We start from the raw sequence: 21,852 nt of genomic DNA on the forward strand, positions 1-21,852 counted from the left end.
ACCCCATTATGCCCAGCAGGTTCGAAATTTTTTGAATAATCATTTTGAAGGACAATGGATTGGCAGAAGAGGTCCAATTGAATGGCCAGCACGATCACCAGATTTAACACCACTGGACTACTTTTTGTGGGGATATTTAAAGTCTAAAGTTTATGCTACGCAGCCAGTCAATTTGGATGAATTACGTCGTAGAATTATTGATGAATGCCGAGCTATAACTCCTGAGATGTTGAATAATGTAAGAGCAAAATTCGAACAAAATCTTTATTGTTGCATGAAGCAAAATGGCATAATTTTGAACATTTACTCTAAATTTCCTATGTGAGTTACCCTTACTAGGTGTTACTTTTTTTGTGTGTGCTTGAAAAACAATTATTGAGATTTATTAACCCTAAAACAGTTTTTCAAACTTTTCTGTGTCATCAGCATTCAAGGAAATCAGCAGGATGTATTCGTTGTATAGGTAAGTTTTTAGTATAATTCACTTTTTTATCAGAAGCATAAAATATCCACATTAAAAGGCAACCTTCATAAGGAGGTGCCACCAATTTACTTAAAATGTAAGGGTGGTAACCAACCCCATCCCCCGAAAAAATCTTGTCGTAATAAACAAATAATTCTTCCTTTTTTACGAAATCAAATGGACACGTATTAGCAGGTTGTCATAAAAAGCAAAAATTTATTTTTTTATGAAAGTTCTGAACGTAAATTATACCTTAAAAACAATTTGATTTATTTTAAAAAGAGTTAAATTCAATAAAAATACCTTTAAATCTTCAAATTATCTCAAAAACTAATCGTTACAAAAATTTTCTTTTAAAGGACTTATTAAAACAAGGTGCCACTCGACCTACTTTCCCTATCTAAATAAGGGTCGTTGGACGCACCCCTCCGAAGGGGTGCGTACTACAAAAAATCTGATTAGTCTGAAAGGTGTCCCCCTTTAATTAGAAGTCGACGTGTCCGAGCTTTTTTAAAAACCTTACTTTTTATATTCAAAAACGGCTCTGTTAAGTTTTCGTTGTTAGACACTGTATAAGTTTGAAAATGTCCTTATAGGACGAAACTGCAGTAACGTTAGTTACAAATAAAAGTGGTAAAAAACATAGAAAGTTTCATTTCTCTTTTCCTGATTATGATTTCCTACCACGTAGTAACGGCTACATCCATCAATTAATCGATTAATTAATCATCATCTTCATCTTCATCACGAACGAGTCTCTGTGATCAGCTGTGATGGCGTCATGGCAACAGAATTCAGAGTGGGGACGGAGTGAGAGAGTAATAGATAGAGAAAAAGTGAAAAAGGAATGGAGAGGCTGAGAGGGAAATATAGGCATCACGCAGCTGCACGCATTAAACTTTCTCGACGAATTTTTGCTATTTACCCTTGAATTATTTTCTTCAAAATGAAAAAAAAATTAGCTACGCTCGAGAATGTCGAGATGACGTTTTTTTTTACAACTTTGCTGCCCTTCCCTTTCTTTACGTCACTCTCAAATTGTCAGATTACTGAAATATACACTTTTTAGCATGTAATTAACTCACCCTACCTTAATCTAACGCGCTTGAGAATTTCTAATGATCAATTTTTTTTACTAATCTGATCCTTTATCCTTTACAGGCGGCCTCATATATGGGGCTCATATTTGGTGGAGGTACTTAACCGGGTACAAGGTATCCCCCTGTATATTAATCTGCCGCGCTTCAGTAAATCCCGAAATCCCCGCTTGGGCTTCCCCTATTATAAAGAAATATCGAGATAATTCTCCAGTTACTATATTTCTATTTGAATACAGGTATTCTACTCGTTTCTCCTTTATCAACAACCATCTCTTAGGATATCTCAAAATATCATATATAGGGGATATAATCAATATCGCCAGATGGTGGTCATTCTACTACAACCTATACTTTCTTCTCTAAAGCAAGTCAAAATACACCACACACGCGTGCGCACACACACGAACGCCAACATGGAAGCACGAACCCTCAACCCCCTCCCCACACACACACACACACAGACACACATCTTCATCCTGTCGCTGGAAAGCTGTCATTTGGTTCTAACAAATTTGTGTACAATTTCCAATCTCTCCTTCAGGTCATTCACTTTGAAAGAGGTACCTCATGAGAATCGTCGGATGGGCTACTACACAATACATCTATGGGAAGTTTCAATTCTCAGCCAGTTAGCAACATGGATGGTGTAACCTGTCGCGTCATGTTGGGAGCTCATGTATGCCAACAGAAAGAGACGAACCAATTTTTCCCAGTCTCTTTGGTTTTCGGAGACAAACATAGAGAGGTAGTTATTGATGGTGCGATTATGCTTCTCGACCATTCCATCGGACTGTGGGTGAAGAGCAGTTGTTCTTGTCTTCTTCATTCCCAACACATTCATCATTTCCTTCCATAAATCCGATTCGAAGTTGCGGCCCTGATCCGAGTGTAGTTCCTGGGGTACTCCGTGTCTGGCAATTACGTTCTGCAACAGCGCTTCTGCCACGGTTTTAGCCTCTTCAGGTAATTTGGAATAGTCCATCACAACCATGAGGTACTTGTTACAAGATGTGGTCATAGGGAGAAAGGTGAATGCTTCACCTTTCCTCTTTGCCTTGTCTTCGGGCATTTTCTCGAAGAGCACAGGTCACAGCGCTTACACCACTCTTCCACGTCTCCAAGGCAATTGATCCAATAGTACCTCTCACGCACTCTCGCTTAAGTTCTATTTACTCTGAAATGCCCTCCAGTGCAACCATTGTGGAGCTATTCAACGATATTCGTCTTTGGAAGGATTATCTGGAATTTGTGGGTTCTTCCATTCGGGCTTTCCCATTTCCCAGTGAGTAGGTCATCTCGAAAGCACATGGAGTCCCATTGGAGCCAATACCCTTTTCCTGCTAGCCGTTTTGGAGATATATTGCCATTCCGGCGTCACTCCTTTGTCGATCCATTCTCCTACCAGTGCAACCATTGTGGAGCTATTCAAGGATATTCGTCTTTGGAAGGATTATCTGGAATTTGTGGGTTCTTCCATTCGGGCTTTCCCATTTCCCAGTGAGTAGGTCATCTCGAAAGCACATGGAGTCCCATTGGAGCCAATACCCTTTTCCTGCTAGCCGTTTTGGAGATATATTGCCATTCCTGCCTCACTCCTTTGTCGATCCATTCTCCTACAGTTTTCAGTACCGGATCTTCCTTCTGCGCTACCATGATGTTTTGCCTCATGAAGGTAGTGTCACCCTCAGAGGCTGTTAATGACCGTACGTCACCATGGTCAGGTGACAAGGGACCCTTACAGGTTGCTACCCCCCGGTTCAGAGGGAAACCGAAGAGGCGAGAGGTAGTGGAGTTTATCTCCCTATCAGAGCTGTCCACAAAGGAATATCTGCCTGCTACCTTATCACCTCTGGTGGAAAGTTCTTCTTTTGGTAATTGGATATCCTTGTCCTCCTGGCGTTGACAAAATTTGCATCCGGATGTTAGGCATAGTATTTTTGGGAGGCTATCTGCATTTCTGTGACTCTTTCCTTTCCGATGTTGAATTTCAAAATCCGTTCGATCAATGATTTTGCCCTTCACAAACATATCGTTCTCTTCCTCTACGAATCGGGTGGCGTTGCATATTTCTTCTTCGGACAAATGTTTCCAGGTCTTCTTGAAAGAGTCAATGAGTTCCTTTGCGGGTTGTTGAGCACGGTGTAGAGAGACTTCTTCCTCGATTCTAGCAATTTTCGCGATCGGTTCGCAGGTGCCTATGACTTGCCCTTTCTTGAGAGTCGCCCTGTTATTATTAGGGTTTATTATTCTTACTGGAATAGTCTGATTGTTACCATTCACGAGACTTCTAAATCCTGCTTGGGATGCAGCAGCCGTGGTACTTCTCTTAACGCAGCCTGAATTTGGTTTTCCAAACCCCGTCGCTCCAGTTCGGGTTATCTAGAACGCCAGTCTCTTCTTTTGTCGGATGCTGGACCTGATTGACAATCCCACCTCAAATGTTCTTCTCTGCCGCAGTTATAGCGTTTAGGCCGCCCTCTTGCCTTGGGTGCAGTTCTATTCATCAAATGTTTCTTGAAGTTTTCCTTTAGACCTACCATTAGTCGAACTGTTCCTTTTCATTGATGGCCTTCACTAGAACTTTCCGTTGGTGTCGCGAAGCATTTTTGGCAGCTTCAAATTCTAGGGCATATTCAACGACTGCTACAGCTCCGTGTCACGAACCTCGTCGATGAAACTATGTAAGCTTACCCAGTGGGTGATGATATCAGGTGCTTCTGGGTAAGCGAGTCTTACCAACCTTTCTACTTCAGCACCAAACTCCTGCAGACTCTGATGGGCCTTAAGTTCTCACCTTCAGTTGAGCTTAGTAGACTTGTTGTAGGTGCTCACTACCATACCTGATCTTCAAAGCTGATTCAACTGCTTCATAATCCTTCTGCTTATTCACTGGGATATTTTGCAAGATTTCGGAGGTCTTTCCTTATAGTGCCTGTATAAAAGCTGTTGCTTTCTCTTCATTTTTTCAACCATTATTTTCCGCAGCGGCCTGAAATTATCTGCCATAAATTGATCCTGAAGATTCGCCATCGAAGGTTGGAGTTTTATTAAAATTACTGCTAGAAGGGAGAGATGACGTTTCCGATTTGCATTTTTCCACATTAATTTTTTCCTGTCCGGTGATTTTTTCCGAAGTTTACGAAAAACCTCTTCAAACTTTCTATCGACTCCTTCAAGTTTTTTTCCCAAACTCCTCTTCAAATTTCCTTTCAACCCCTTCAAGCTTCTTATCGACTGCTTTTTCCAATCCCACCTTTGTTTCCTAAAATACTCTTCCAAAATCCTCCTAAATAAATTCCTGTACCTCCCCTTGGAAAGATTTTAAATCTTTCAATAAATAAAGGTACATCTGATTGTCTTTTTCCTGCCTTTCCTGTTTTTCATGAATATTTACCAGTAATTTACGATCGTTCTCTCTATCTCTTTCCTGTTTTTCCAATAATTTACGATCTTCCTCTCTTCTGCGTTAATCTTGTTCTCTTCTAAGATTTTCATTCTCCGCCAGGCTCGCTTGCAAGACCTCGAACATTTTCTCAAGTTTTTCCATCTCGCCGTAATCGACACTTCGACAATGTATTATAATCAAACTTAACTTTATTTCACCTTCAAATCAACAAGTAAAACTTCAACTATTATTCAAACGTCTATCGCCCTATTAGATCGCTCCGCGTACCACACTGTCACTTTCACTTGACTGTCTCGATGAGCGAGTGGATTGCGTTTATATTCGGCAATCGAAAGCGCTAAAAAATTACTCGGAATTCCATCAAAGCCGGTAGCATTATTCTCGCCACATCTAGAACGGCTGCGAACATCGAACATTCGCGCACTCTTAGCTACGTCACAATTGGTTTATGGCTACCAGTGGCGGCCGGAGTTATTTTCTTTGGAGCATGATTTACAACAGTATTTAGTTGAAGGGGGTTGAAAAAACATTGTTTTTTTGACAGCGATATAAATAGATATGCCTTTGACTTACCACCCTCAATAAGACCGACTTGGCTTTTTCCACAAGAGGAAAATATTACATTATTTTCTGTTGGGAATTTACAGGCCATGGTAAAGGGGTTAGCTTTAGTGATATTCTTCAATTTACTTCGAGAAACTGTTGAATAAAAAGCTATAAAACATGAAAGTTAATTAAATTGATGGATGTAGCCATTACTACGTGGTAGGAGATCATAATGAAGAAAAGAGAAATGAAACTTTCTATGTTTTTTACCACTTTTATTTGTAACTAACGTTACTGCAGTTTCGTCCTATACGGACATTTTCAAACTTATACAATAAGTTTATTGTATGCGTATTGTGTGTATTGTATTGTATGCAAAACTGCAGTAAAGTTAGTTACAAATAAAAGTGTTAAAGAACATAGAAAGCTTCATTTCCTTTTCTTCATTGGAAGTTAATTGTTCAGGAAACGTGAAGCGTCCGAAACTATGAGCATTAAATATAAATGAAAAAAAAAATGTTATGAATGTTTATAATTTTTTAAGAATACAATATCTGCCCGAAATAAAAAGAAGTTTAAAAATGCGCGAGTATGACCGGTGTCAATAGATTGACAATATTTGGAATCCTTAAGGAACTAAAAAGAAAACAACAGCTTTTTGGAGCCGAAAGTATCCACTGGCAAAAAGTGTTTGGTTATCGACGAAGAAATCAAGGATTTTATTAGAACAGTGCACTCTTTCTACATAAAAAATGAAATCCTTACATTAAATAAAGTTTTGTCAGTTATTCGTGAAGACAGTTTTTTCCTGATATAATAATAACTTGATTATGGAAGATATTACAAGAGGTGAACTTTACTTTTGGAAAACAAGATAGAAAGAGCATGTTAATAGAAAAATCAGAGATTCTAGAATGGAGAAGAAACTAAGAGAAATAAAGCCAGAACACAGGGTAAATCTATTTTTTATTTGGATGAAACATGGGTCAATAAGGGTCATACCTTCTCGAAGGTTTGGCAAGACCAGAACATCAAAACCCTAAAGTGTCTCTCAGTACAGCCTCACTTTTCTACTTCTTGAAAATGGCTTCAAAGTCGAAGCCGAAACGTCGAACAATGCAAAACTTTGAGTGCGGTACAACCCAAAATTCAGATGTTCAAATTTGTAACCGTGGAAACCTATTCTATTCGTATACTTATCTGGTGACGTTTTGAATGCTTTAATTATCTTCATTACCAAACCTACGATCAATTTGATATTATCAGTGTCCATAATGATAGTATCAAATTAATTTACATCAAAATACTAATTATAACTACAAATTATAATGTTTTGATTTACATAGGTTGGATAAAGAAAATGGATAGTCTTTAAAACGTCATCAGATAATACACAAGTTTATTTTTATATGCCAAATTTTATAAATCCAAGTTACTGACAAATCAAATTAAAATAATTTTTCAAATGCAGTAATTTTTTGCCCTTTCAACATGTTTATTCATTTTTGAATTTAATATTCTGATTATTTTATAGATCTATAGAAGGTAACAATCCTATACAAAACTATTTCAAATATGAATTGTCCTCAACATGAAATATTTAAATAAAATTAGTTTTCACGATATTTCAATTATCTTCGCTCATACAGAATATATCATTAAAATTTATATTAATAACCCCAGTTTGACGCCTATTAATACTATTTTTAACGCAATATGATAAACGCCTCTTTTGAAGTTCTTTGTCGCAAGTCACTATTTTAATGGCTCTTTAGCGGAGTCCTCAAGGGGCATAGCGGGTAGAAATATTTCAATGACTTTGTGGATGAATTGCAGTGCCACCTGCTTGAGACGACTATGTTGCTGTGTTTGATGTACCGGCATGTTTGCATTCTTGAAATTCTTTCACTCTCAGATAATACCGAATGTACTATAGTAGAATTTTCGTAAGCTACTGCAAGAGACAGATTAGGGCAAAAAATCAGTGGTCTTTGAGAATTTAGTGTCTACTATTTTGGAATCGTAGTATAAAAACATTTTTAATTGGATTTCAATCAGTTTTTTAGAATGTAACATTTTTTTTACAAATCTTGATATAAATTTCAACTTTCAATTCGAAATTTGTATCCTTAATTTTCACATAAACCTGGGGAAAGATGTCAATTCACTTCAAAATTATCAGTATGAGTTTACAATTGTACATTCCTTCATCAACATAGCATGAAATTAAATGGAATATTTGAGAAACATTTCAATTATACTCACCCAAACTTTGGGTTCATAACATAAACTCTTCGAGAAACTGACCCTCATTGATAAAGATTATTTTCCAGGAAATTTTTGAATATTTAAGACACTTTCAATAAAGATAACCAATATTTTCTATTACATTTTTGAATATTAAGGAAATGATATATGGCTCTATTTCCCCATCAGAGTACAAACTGAGATACAAACCCAAATAACAAAACTCAATAATTGAATATATAATCATGCTGGGTGTTAATGGGCTGAGCAACTTCTATATATGTAATGAAATTAATCAATGAGAAACAAAAAATTTCATTTTTATAAATTTAGGACAAATTTTCAAAAAAATATTTATTGTAATGAACAAATGAATAGTGAATGTTCATATAATGAATTTCCCTCAGAAATCAATTATGAAAACTTTCAAATATTGATCGGCAGTAAAAATACTCTAACCTCACTTATAAGGTCACTAATTTCCTCTTTCAACTATCTCACCTCTATTATCTCTCAAGCTTGTGTCCGCTTTATGATTCAAAAGATACAAAATGCATTTACATTCGTGGTCATAAGCTGCTGCTAAATGAAGTGGAGTACACCCTTCAACATCAGGGGCATTAATTGGACTTCCTATTCCAACTAAAGTGTACACACATTGATCATTTCCCCGTGAAGCAGCGTAATGTATTGGAAGACGTTGCAAATTGTCCACAATTTTAAAATCCGCCTCGTTACTCACTAACAAGTCAAGACATTCAAAAGATCTGGAAAGAAAATTTTTATTTTGTTCTTATATTAGAACAAAGCCTTACCCCTTATATGCAGCACAGTGTGTGGGTGTTTTACCGGTTTCATCTTGATCATTCAAATCAACACCAGATTGTACAAACCTTCGGGCACATTCCACATATCCTGCGAGGCAGCACATATGAAGTGGTGTCCTACCTTCATAACTGAAATGGATCAATGTATACTGAATCAGAGATCATTTAGAACAAGTGAATTCTACATGAAAGAATTTTATTTATAATATTAATATATTGAAACAATGAATTTCACCAAAAATGGTGGTTCTCAAAGGAATCCAATTTTTGGGAGTTCTCTTGTTGGCATTTCAAATATATAGCTCACAATGTATTTTGATTGTATATATGAATATATTTCTGATTGAGAAACACTACTATATAGTTTCGGCCAATTAATTCATCCAAGCTGTAATACCTCTTTAAAACTTAGTGTGAGGTTTCTTTATAGTATAACAGAGCCGCAAGTGTTTCTTTTTGCATCATATCTGAAAGAGTGCCATTATAAAGCACGGCGGAATGACATAATGAATGGATTTGGCTGCTTGGTACCATGGTTCAATGTTAACTATTGATGAGGCAAGCATTTTGAAGCGATTTTTTTGCTTAACCACGTTATATGAACAAATTCCAGCAGATTGTCAATGAACATGAAAGGTCCTTCAGACTAGGAAAAAATGATTCGACGTTTTCAAATCATTTCTTGGCAGGCAACCACAAGTTTCCGAATCTAAACGATACGGAAATTTTGCACTATGCAAGAAAGTGTTATAAACTCAATTATTTAGAATCCTTGGAAATTCACAAGCATATACAATGCGGGTGCAACCTGTTAAATGATCAAATCGATTTAGTTTACTCGCCGGTTTTTAAATTGGCAGATCCGCATTGTGAACTGTAAATTCTGGTACTCAATCAAGCCAAGTACCTCTATTAGTACCTACAGGGGTGGTATATAATGGCTAATGTTATGAATCATTATTAGTTTATTGTATGTTTGAAAATGTCCTTATAGGACGAAACTGCAGTAACGTTAGTTACAAATGAAAGTGGTAAAAAACATAAAAAGTTTCATTTCTCTTTTCTTCAATAATTTTTCTACAAAATGCACTGATATGGGTAATACAACATCTGAACATAAAACTTCAAATGTTTCTTTAGACATCTGGAAGTTGTACAACATAGACAATTGGAGAAATATTAGAAATTTATCAAATCAACACATTTCAAGGACATGATGAAGTTTTTGAGAATGAAAAGTGGGTATTTCTTATTGGTTTTTGGGTATGTAACCTTCCACAGTCTGAAAAATAAACAAAACTGAATGAGCAGAAAATCTGCTAAAGTGTAATGAAGGATAAACTGAAAAGTTTACCCTGGAAATTTACTGTGTAACTCAAACCACTGAAGAGTCCCATTATTCGTAACTTGTCGTATTCATAAATTTTGTCTGAAAATTGAATACTCTATTGAAAAAATAAATAGATCATATATCCAAGACATCATTTGGATTCGCTGATGATCTATCTACATTGATCGACCACAACTCCTAATCTGAAGAAGAATTCATTATAGCGACTGTTCATCTTGGAAACTCTGTAAGTTCTAAGTTCGTTACAGGTAACAGCTAAAATAATAAAAAGGTAAAACTGGAACCTTTGGGATTTTCCCAATCAGCAGACCTGCAATACTCTTCTTAAAGCGCATTTCACCTACCAAGTTGTAGTCTTCAGGAGATGAAGAAAACTGTTTTCTTCATCCTGCATACCTTCAAACGAGTCCTCAAAAAAAATGAAGAGAGGGGAAAATACAGAAAAAGTTATTTCAATATTCATTCAAACAATTCCAAACAAAAATACACACCAATAAATTAAAATATTTACAATGGAAACACAATCAATAACAAGCATGGAACCAACAAACGTAACTTTTCAGCTGGACAATTGGTTTTTGCCAAAATATATTCACAAAGAGAAGAAATGTGGATTCCAGAAAAATTTATAAATCAGATTGGAAAAGTTATGTATGTGTTTCTTGACGAACAACATGAATTGGTCAGATTGAACCAGAGTTATTGAGAACAATATGAAAAGCAAGTTCTAATAAAAATCTTATTTTATTCTTTTGATATCAGAAACACAATGAACCTCTAGGAGGCACCAATGAAATTAGCGACAGATAACGATTTTCGAGACAGAACGACACTTTTGGAGGATTGCAGATATCAAGGAAATTGGGACAGTTGCATTTCCATTGAAAAATTACCGCCATAGAGACCTAGAAGACAAATACATTTGCCGAGGAAATTAGAAGATTACAGTGGATTTATTTCAAAAAAAGAAATATGTTAGAGCAACCATGTAATGTTTCACTACATATGGATATATGTTATCAAGTAGGAGAGATGCAGTTGACTAAAATTTTGATATTGAGGCATTTGTCAGGTAATCAAGTAATATATTTTCTCAAGATTTCATTAAGTTTATCATCAATTGCAACCACTGATGATACTTCTGAAAACTGAAATGAGCTTTTTAGTAAACAATTCAAATTTTTGAAACAAGATTCTCTAAGGAATCAACCTTCAACTTTTATAATAATACACATCATTATGACTAAACACTAGATAATAGGTAATTATTAAAGTTCAGAATACAATTTGAAATATTTGTAATGATCTAAAATTCTAAAAATATTTAACATTGTACCAATGAACATATCATCAAATATAACAAATGTCTTCTTGAAAAAAGTCAAGAGTGCTATACACTTTTAATACTCCATTATATGAATTTTACAAAGACCAAAGACTCAAATTTTCAAAGACAGATATCGAGAGAAAGGAGATCTGAATCATCTGGTACAGATAGATTATTTGCATTTAAATGAAATAAATGTTGCATATAATAACTAAATTTACAACAAAACTGAAAGCTTCAGAGTGTTAATATTAACACTGGCAGCGAAATATAATAGTAGTATTAGAGGAAACAATTTGGTAGTTCAATCAACTCAACTTCACCTTAACATTTATAATATGTCAGCATGAAATTACTCACCCCTTTTTTGACGCATTTGCCCCATAAGTCATCAAAGTATAGGCAAATAAATCATGGCCATATTGTGCTGCAATGTGAAGAGGAGTACAACCATTTTTATCAGGACAGTCTAAAAGGGCACCTAAAATAAATATCAAAGGTGACAAATTAATTAGCATATGCAGTGTTCAAACAGATTTCAATAAACTATGACAATTTTTTTGTATTATTTTTGACAATAATAACTTTTATTGGAAATAAACGTTGACATCAAATGTATATCAAATCACATGGTTTTCAACATAATTTTAGATAATTTTAAAACTGCAACAAAAAATAGAATTCATATTGCAAAATAACACAATATTTACATTCAAAAAAGGATGTTACATGCTAATAGGTGGAATTGGAACCTCTGAGATACAATTAAAACACTTTTCACAGACCAAAATCTCACAACACATGTTTCGCTAGCCAAGTTAACATCATCAGGAGATAACTGAACCAGAACAGATTTTCAATTTTTTTCATTGTTGGAAATATCTGCTTCCAAATGTCTTGACTCATAAACAACTGAATGACGCCCATATAAAATAATTTCATTTTCAAAAGTAATAATTCCACATTGTTTCAAATTTCCCTTTGGAAATGATGAATTGGAAAATTTCAAGGGAAGCAAAAATTTGAAAAAAATCAATATTATAATAGACAAAAAAATTAAATAGTTTCAATATTTCACAAGAATCACACAAAAATCTATTTTGCCGAATAAATTAGAGATAGCTACTACATATTTAATTAAAATATATCACACTGAGAATTCAAACACAATATGAGTAACTGACAATATCTTGTAATAAAGCTTTGTGACTGCTAAAGAGTCCCTAAACTACCATATTGATTGAAAAACCAGAAACATCAAAAACTAACCATTGTCCATGAGAGTTTTACTTCTTGTAAATCGACCATGGATTGCTGTCATGTGTAATGGTGTTCTGCCATCTGAACTTTGCTTGTTTAAGTCAATATTTTGTCTCAATAAAAACATGAGACATTCAACCCCATCTACACTGGCTGCTGCTATATGTAACGGTGTTTGTCCCCTGAAATTAATTGATTCCAAATTCGCACCACCAACCACTAAATCTTGAGCCACTGTCAACCGTCCATTTAGACAAGCTATATGCAATGGAGTATTGCCATAAACATTTTGAGCATCTACATCAGCTCCGGCATTCAATAGTAGTTTACAAATGGAATCAATACCTACGAACATAAACATTAATGACTTGTGCTAGTTTCTGAAAAAAATTAAACAACTTATTTTTTTCCGCTGATCACGAAACAGAATTCAAAACTTGGAGTTCCAGCCAACTTTCAGAGACAGTCAAATTTCTGGTAATAAAAGCTGGTAAAATGACACTTTCTCTTCATGATTTATTCACCCATTACAAATGTTTTTAAAAAAATTTAAAAATTTCTTTTTCACCATTTCATTTATTGTCAAGTCAATAAATGAAAAGTATTTGCCAAATTTTAAAAATTTTACTTAGCATTAATGTTTGAAGACAAAACAATCACTTTTTACAACACTCTCTTGTGATAATTATGATTTCTGTACTGTAAGAAAAATCAAGTTGTCAAAAATATATCAAACATACATAACTGGTATTCAATTTGTAACAGGAACCTATTTTTAGATTGTAATTAATTTTTTGTTACATTATGGTCACAAAACTGCAACAGTTGCAATCCCCAATTGCAAACTGGCAATAATTTTATGGTTGCAAGCAATACATTATTCTAATCAGCGGATGAAAACATGTATTAATATTTTTTTTGGGAAAGAAAGTTTTTGGCTTTCTACTACTAAATTGTGTCAGATGGAGTAGTAGAAAGCCAAAAACTTTCTTTCCCAAAAAAAATTAATCACTCCTAAAAATATAACCCCTTCAATTCATGTATTAATACTTTTTCAATTACCAGCGCGAGCCCTAAATACAAATATTTAACATTTTTATATGTATATAATCAAACTCACCACTGGCAGAAACTACATGTAGAGGTGTATACTGGTTTCGATCTTTGGCATTGATATCTGCGCCAAACTTCAATAAAATCTCAATGGTGTCATCATGGGCCATCTGCACAGCACAATGTAGAGGCCTTGAAAATCAGGTAGCAAAATGACTTCAACTAATTGACAATGCAGTTAATTTATGAAGTTACTAACCTGCAGTCTTTTTTGTCACAAGCATTTACCATGGCCCCACGAGAAAGGAGAAGTTCAACTACATCAGTATGACCATTATATGAGGCATGATGTAAAGCTGTCCTTCCCGATCTGTCAGTAACATTTAGATTTGGAACATGATTTAAAAGCTGCTCTATACAAGAATATGAGCCATTAGCAGCAGCAATATGCAATGGTGTCTGCCAGAGTCTGTCTCTAGCACCAACATCTGCTTGGTAACACAAAAGTAAAGCCACAACTTCTTCAGCACCAACAGAGCAAGCTCGGTGCAAGGGAGTAACCCATTTACTATCTTTAGCATTGACTCTAGCACCATTTTGCAATAAAACGTTAGTTATGTCTACTTCTCCTTTGAAAGCAGCTGCATGAAGTGGTGTTCGTTTTTCACAATCTAAAACCATTAAAATGGTAAATTAAAATAAATTAGTATGATGATACGTACCAAGACAATTGATATCCTGTTTATTTTCTATGAGTTCATGAACTTCATCTATGACTCCAGCAAAAATTGCTTGAATAATAGCTGGCTAAAAATTATATTTATCAAAACCTTAACCTATAACAACTCTCCTCACCTCACCTGTTCTTCTAATTGTAAAATAACCATGTTGATTTTGAATCGACTGGTACTTATATTAAAGTACATGTAATATACCGATTATTGCATTCTCTAGTAGTTTAACAATTAAAAATACCAAATTAAAATGTTGAAAACATGAATATTGTTTTGATATATTGACAAATGAGAGTGACAGCTAGCAGCAGACAAAAGAGGCAAACAGTGAGTTCCAAAAGTCATGAGCATGATGAATGAGTTTTTTAGCAATGATAAAATAACACTTGGTGATTCAATTCGCCACTGTCTCACACGCATTCATTGGGAAATTCATTCATTGGTCCATTCGAAGGATATAATCAACATTATTGTTCGACTGAAAAAATGCAATAAACATAAAAAAAAAACTAACTTGACTCTTGGCAAAATTTCATAGTTGACAATTGATAACCGGTATAATGTTGAATGTTAATCAGTTAACTTGTACATTTAACAAATAGTTTTCTTTTATTTACTCGGCAGTTTCGGCAACTATGGTCATTAGTCTCTATAAACATCTATACCTACAATAAATTTGTGGGTCGTTCTAGAAATTGAAGTTACTGAACTTGAGAATTAAGGAACTTTTTTTATTCTTGCAATGTCAGTTGTTAGCAAATCGCAAAAGCAAATCGATTGATACCGAATCATTATGCAGCGACAGACTAATTTGTTCACCGATAGATTAGATGAATCAATCTAATAGTTAATTCAAAACTTCGTCATTGAAGTTAAGATTTTTAATATGGAGCCAAGTTAGAACATTTAAATGTCTCTACGTTTTCATTATTTACTCTTTTCAAATTCAATATGACAGTACTGGTATTTGATGACCGTACAATATATGCTGGTGACTTAGTTGATGTTTGATTCATCAATTTTCTCTAAACGATGTTTCATAAATATGAGAGCAGTACAAAACCACGATTTTAGTTAGTTTCTAATCTAATATTACTTTTAATGAGCATTTTTGGTCAACCAATGGCAATTAAATATATTTCAATTCGACCAATAAATGAATACACCTATGAATTCACATTAAACATCATTGAAGAAACGCAATTGCCTTAACTCTAAACAATGTTTTATATGTTGATGAAAACAGATATCACTTCTGTGAAGAATTTTTTTTGGACTCGTGAACTTTCTGGTTTTTATTATAATCCACCGTGGTTAGCTTTCTTGTAAACGAAAAGCATCTTATATGTGAACAAGAATACAACGTTTTTCTTTATTCAGTTTCCTTGATGGAAAAAATCGTATTTCAAATAGTTTGAGTAATTGTTTTTAAAATGGTGTCTTCTGTTAACCAACGGTCGCCCTATATAAAATGTACGTATACGACAGACACAAATGCCCCAAAGAAGTTGAAATATTTGAACTTTATTACAAATCGGATTATTCATGTAATCGCAGTGTTGGAAGATATTTCAGAATGATTGTTTGTCATCGTTTTAATGAAATGAAATACATTATTATTCATTTTGGATTAGTTACTTTTTACTAGTTCTGTACTTTCAATGAAAGTCATTAGTATTTCTTCTTGATTTCATCAGTACGACAACTAAAACCTGCCTAGAACTCTGATATAATGACAGGTTACGGGCTCCGGCTTATATATAAGGAATCAGAAGAAATCAACAACGCAGCCATGAAAGTAGAAGTATGACATTTTACAAGTAATAGATGACTATATGAAGGATTTCAAAATTGAAAAGCTGAATTCGGACAATTACATACGTTGGTCTATAAGAGCGCAAGGGACCTCAGAGGTCAAAATATATGGCAAGCAATTGATTTAGGCTTCACTGATGATAAACTTAAAATAGTAGAAAACAAAGATATTAAGTGATTAACGCGAATTAACTATCGACGGCACTGAACTTGCTTTTTGAAAAATACTTTTATTGTTACAAACTTGAAAATGAAAAATTACAGAAGTACAAAATAAATGAAATTATACGTGTTGTTGCTTTGAGGAATGAAATCTGACTGATTCTGGATGCGAAGCTTCGAAGATGTGCGCTCCTGTGAGAACTGTCTTGTCAGCATCTGGAACAGGGTGGTGGTACTGCTAGATCAGCGGGATTGTCCTAGGTGGTGAGATAATTCGCGCCAAATCCATTCTGTATCTTCTACTGAATAACAATAGCTTAAACGACATTATGGAGTACAAAACTGCAAAATAAAACTGCGAAACAAATTCATACTAAATACAGATTTTTTTTAAACAGATTTTTTAGTGCTACAAACAAAATTTCATCAATACTCCAACTGGCGAAACAAGATGATTTCAAAGGCATGGATTTTAGATATTGGATCGAATAAAATATGTCCAGTATCCATTGAAGAAAAACTCAAGAGAAACCCATTTCCAAAGAAAAGTTTGACATGATCGTCAAATCTTTTGGAATTAATTCATACAGACGTAATGGGATCTGTGAAACCGTTGTCAATTGGTGGAAATTTACATGTGGTAACGTTTATTATTGATTACTCCCGTTACCAAGAAGTTGAGATGATGAAGAGAAAAGACGAAGTATTCAAAAAGTTTACTGAATATAAAAATCATGTGAAAAATCTTAAGAGTAGAAAAATAGTTTCTATGAGAAATGATAATAGAAGATAATATTTATCGAATAATTATTTGAAGAAGAATGGAATCAATCAGCAGCTCACGTTTCCTGGAACTCCTCAGCGAAAACAGTGTCGCTGAAAAACCAAACAAAACATTATGTGATGCAGTGAGGTGCATTACCGGATGAATTTTGGAGAGAAGCTGTTGCGACACTATAATATGTGAGAAACTGATGTTCCATCACAGCAACTGGGAATAATTCCCCAATTTCGAAATTTAAGCCTGAACCACACGACGAAATCTCACGTTTACGTGATTAAGATGCCAAGCATAAACTAACCACCAATTTCCACATCAGAAAACAGATTCAGAAGAGGAAAAGATTCAATTCTTAGATTTATTGATTTTATGTACTCTAAAAGATTGTGTTTCAAATATTTGATATAACTACACTATACCAGCTATAGATCTAACTGCATCTTATTTATCAGTGGATTCAAATAAAGATGTATAAGTGGATATTCTTGCTCGATATGACGTAGATCCATTCAAAAGAAGTTAATTTTATTCGTTCAGTATCAGATCCATGGGTGTATTACAGAAGAGAAGAGGAACTTATATTATGGACGTATGTTGACGACATTTTATTATTCGGAGAATGAAATTATATTGAACAAATGAAGATTTTTAGACAACGATTTGATATAATAAAAGATTTGAAAGAAGTTAAACATGTTTTATCCATTCGAATCACACAAAATCAAGAGATAATTAAACTTGATCAAGATAATTTTTCCATTGAACTTCTGAGAGATAAATATATTAGGACTAAGAAAAGTTTACACTCCGTTGCCCGTAGGAGAAAAGTTGACAAATACGAAGAAAATAATCTGGATGAATTATAAAGAAAATTGTATCAAAAGGTCATTGGGAGTCTATTCTATTTGGCAACCTCAACAAGAATAGATTTAGCATTTGCTGCCATAATCACGAGCCAATGTTACCAAATTCCGTGTAAGCATCACTGGAAAGGAATGACGCACATTCTATGATACCTAAACGCCACTTTTAGTGGCGTTTGAGAATACGTCGATCGACTATCCCGATGCAGAGTAGGGAGTAAATTAGATGGACCGAGTTATTTAGTGGATATATCTTTATTCTTGGAGGAGGCCCAGTAGAAAACAGAAGTGTGTACATTTGAGCACATATGAATCGAAGTTTATTGCTCTTAGTGAAGCGGCAGAAGATTTCATATTTTTATAGAAGTTATCAGAAGAAATTAATCAAAAATTTTACTGTGGAACAAAGTTCGGAATTTATATAGATAGTCAAGGAACTATGAAACTAGCAGAACGGGCTATATCAGAACGATCAAAACATATCAATTTGAAACTGATCAATGTTTGTGATTCAATAGAACAGAAAATTGTCCTGAAATATGTTCCATCTAACATGAACTTATCTGTCTAACTGAAAGTGTTCATGCGCCGATATTGAAAAACCATTGGAAATTAATGGAGATTATTAATCCACGAGGAGTGTTAGAAAATATTTCCGAATGAATAATGATTTGTCATGAAAATGGAAATCATTATTATTTTTGATTTGTCAGTTTTTACTAGTCTTGTACTTTTATTTCATCAGTAGGATGATTGAAAACTGCCTAGAACTGTGATATAATAACATTATAAAACATATTTAATACATGTCACCTTTCATTTATATTAGCTTTACATAAGGATGTCTGGAATAACTCATTTCAACTTTTTGAAATATATCGTCGATGTAGCCAAACGTTAATAGATATCACGCTCACGACAGCCGAAATATCAAACAAAATCCAAGACTGGCAAGTCTCGGACCATATCTCTATGTCAGACCACCGCTGGCTGACCTATACGGTAAGCCAGGATTTCAGGACTACTGTAAAATCCCGTGACCCGAAGAGGACGGATGTAGCTCTCTACAATCGACTCTTAAGAGGAGCTCTGCGGGAAACAGAGGTCCTGACTCCTGGCAACAATGAAGAACTGAAAAGGTACACAGTATCTATCCACAACAAAATAGACACTACCTATAAGGAATCCTGTCCGATGAGGATGGTTCAAACGCATATGGCACAACCAACACATGGTGGTGTCCTGAATTGGAACACCTCAGGAAGACAGCGAGAACGACCTTTAACAAGGCAAAACGACTCGAAGAGGACTGGGTTATATATCAAGCCAACCTCAGAGAGTTCAAAAAAGTCTGCAGACGAAAACAAAGAGAAGCCTGGAGAGCCTATTATTGTGAGGCAGTCGAAGACTTTCCACTAGCTTCTAGGCTACAGAAGGCACTCTCAAATGACCACCATAAGACTATCGGCATCCTGACGAGGGAAAATGGCGACAAAGCCGCCAACCTCCAGGAGAGTGCTGAGATTCTTATGGAAACTCATTTCCCAGGTTCTGTCTTTCCTGGAGCGGCGAACTGGACGGATGTACTAATAACACCCTCACAATATGACTGGCAATATGCTAGTACAGTAATTGAGTAGTATTTATACCCAAACCAGGTAGGATGGACTACACCCTACCAAAAGCATTCCAACCAATTAGTCTCACATCGTTTTTCTTAAAAACCATGGAGAGGCTATGTGAGCGGTATATAAGAGATGAAGTACTTGTTAACAACCCACTTCATCCAAATCAGCATGCATTTACCCCGGGAAGGTCTACTGATTCGGCCCTTCACCATGTGGTTGGCAGAATCGAGAGATCATTGGACAACAAAGAATCCACCCTAGGTATATTCATAGATATCGAGGGAGCGTTTGATAAAACAACCTTTCCAACAATTACCCAGGAACTACACTCCAGGAATGTACCCCTGGTAGTAGAAGAATGGATACTCCAGATGCTCTCTAGCAGAGCAATAAGTATTAATGTAGAAGACATCACAGTAAAAGGACTGGTCATGAGGGGATGTCCACAGGGAGAGGTCTTATCACCCCTTCTCTGGAATATAGTTCTGGATACCCTAATTAACCACCTTAACAAAAATGGATTCTACACAATTGCATACGCAGATGACATAGTTATCTTGCAGACCGGCAAATTTGTAAACATACTGTGCGATAGAGCGCAGGATGGGCTCAAATTAATAGAAACATGGTGTAAGGAACACTCTCTGTCGATCAATCCCAAGAAGACTGAGATGGTCCTTTTCACCAGGAAAAGAAGTTTAACGGGCTTAAAACCTCCCGAAATCTTCAAAAGCAAACTAAACTTCTCTGAAGCGGTGAAATACCTTGGTACTATCCTCGACAAGAAGCTAACATGGAACTCTCATCTACAGAGTAGAGCAAACGAGCATACGTGGCTTATGAGCAATGTCGGAGGACAGTGGGACGCGCATGGGGTCTTTCACCCCGTGTAGTCTCCTGGATCAATAATAAGACCTATGTTAACGTATGGAGCCATTGCATGGGGACCGAAAGTTCTACAAGCAACGGCCATCCAAAAATTATATCAAATACAGCGACTGGCTTGTTTAAACATCACAGGAGCCATGAGAACAACACCAAACGCGGCAATGGAATTAATCACGGGTCTGACCCCTCTGGATCTGTACGTTAAGGAGGTTGCGTTAATGGCCATGGTACGATTGCGCACGGCTGGTGTAAACCTCGAAGTAGGAATGGGTCAATTGAGGCTGGGCCTATGGCGGGAAGCGCTTACTGCGCAACCTCTGCTACAGGCAACAAGTGATGCAATTGAACCCAGGTTTGTGTTTAATAAACCCTACAAAATACAAATTAAACAGAACACAGAGTCAGATGCTACAAATGCAATACGGATTTATACAGATGGCTCAAAAACCAAAGAAGGCTCAGGATGTGTAATCCAGATCACTAAGCCTAAGGATTAAGTGGGGAATGAGAAGAAATACCAGCGTGGTCCAAACAGAACTGGCTGGTATCTCAATCGCCACAAAAGAAATAACCAAGAAAAGAATTTCTGGCAAAAACATAACAATCTGCACTGATAGCAGACAAGCACTATTAGCCTTGAACAGACAGCGTGTTACTTCAGGGCAAGCACTAGAGTGCCACCAAGATTTAGCCAAAGCCTCGGTAGATAATAACATTATCCTGAGGTGGGTTAAAGGGCACGACAGGAGTAAAGGTAATCGCATAGCCAACTCTTTAGCCAAGGAAGCGGCTGGACTAAGAATTTTAGGACCCAGTGGCACCCACGGCCTGATGACTTCGACAATTACGGAACCCATGCTCAATCTTTAAAGAGATGGGATGAAATCAAAGGATGTAATCTTGCCAGGATCACCTTGGGCGACCCTGGGAAGCTGGCGCCGAAGAAATATCTGGCGATGACCAGGAAAAATCTACGCCTTACAGTAGGATTTCTGACTGGCCACTGTCAGCTAAGGAAACACCTACATAATATGGGGCTAGTGGACACACCTCTATGCAGGATGTGTGAACAGGAAGATGAGACTGTCAGGCATGTCCTGTGCGAGTGACCGGAGTTATCGTCAATAAGAGAGTGTGTGTTCGGCGAGTCTTGGCCTACACCTGCCGATATAAAGGAGATGTCTCCCAGCGACCTGTCCACCTTCCTGGAAAGGACAGAATGGACGATGACCTAGGAGGACAACTCCTCGGGAGGATGTACAATGGGTCACATGTGGCCTAAGTGCATGGGCTTACACTCACCCTCCCTACTCTACAGAGACAGACAGACAGACAGACAGACAGACGCTGGAAACTATCAAAAGTTTCCATAGTAGAATATACGAGAACTATTACAACCTC

General features: G+C 35.9%; 1 protein-coding gene across 1 annotated transcript in view; it reads right to left on the reverse strand.

The window, feature by feature from the left end:
- LOC111503469 (uncharacterized) overlaps positions 1-14,622 on the reverse strand; it is a 32,576-nt gene extending 17,954 nt beyond the window's left edge. Inside the window, 8 exon segments of the mRNA XM_023157763.2 lie at positions 8,264-8,529; positions 8,578-8,718; positions 11,628-11,748; positions 12,537-12,872; positions 13,648-13,772; positions 13,840-14,251; positions 14,303-14,387; positions 14,441-14,622. Of these exon segments, the coding sequence (XP_023013531.2) occupies positions 8,264-8,529; positions 8,578-8,718; positions 11,628-11,748; positions 12,537-12,872; positions 13,648-13,772; positions 13,840-14,251; positions 14,303-14,387; positions 14,441-14,506 (1,552 nt within the window). The 5' untranslated portion in view covers positions 14,507-14,622.
- Between the last annotated feature and the right edge of the window lie 7,230 nt (positions 14,623-21,852).

Source organism: Leptinotarsa decemlineata, unplaced genomic scaffold (genome assembly GCF_025532065.1).
Source record: "Leptinotarsa decemlineata unplaced genomic scaffold, Ldec_3_MD MMD2_tig00026354_RagTag_RagTag, whole genome shotgun sequence".
Taxonomy (NCBI): domain Eukaryota; kingdom Metazoa; phylum Arthropoda; class Insecta; order Coleoptera; family Chrysomelidae; genus Leptinotarsa; species Leptinotarsa decemlineata.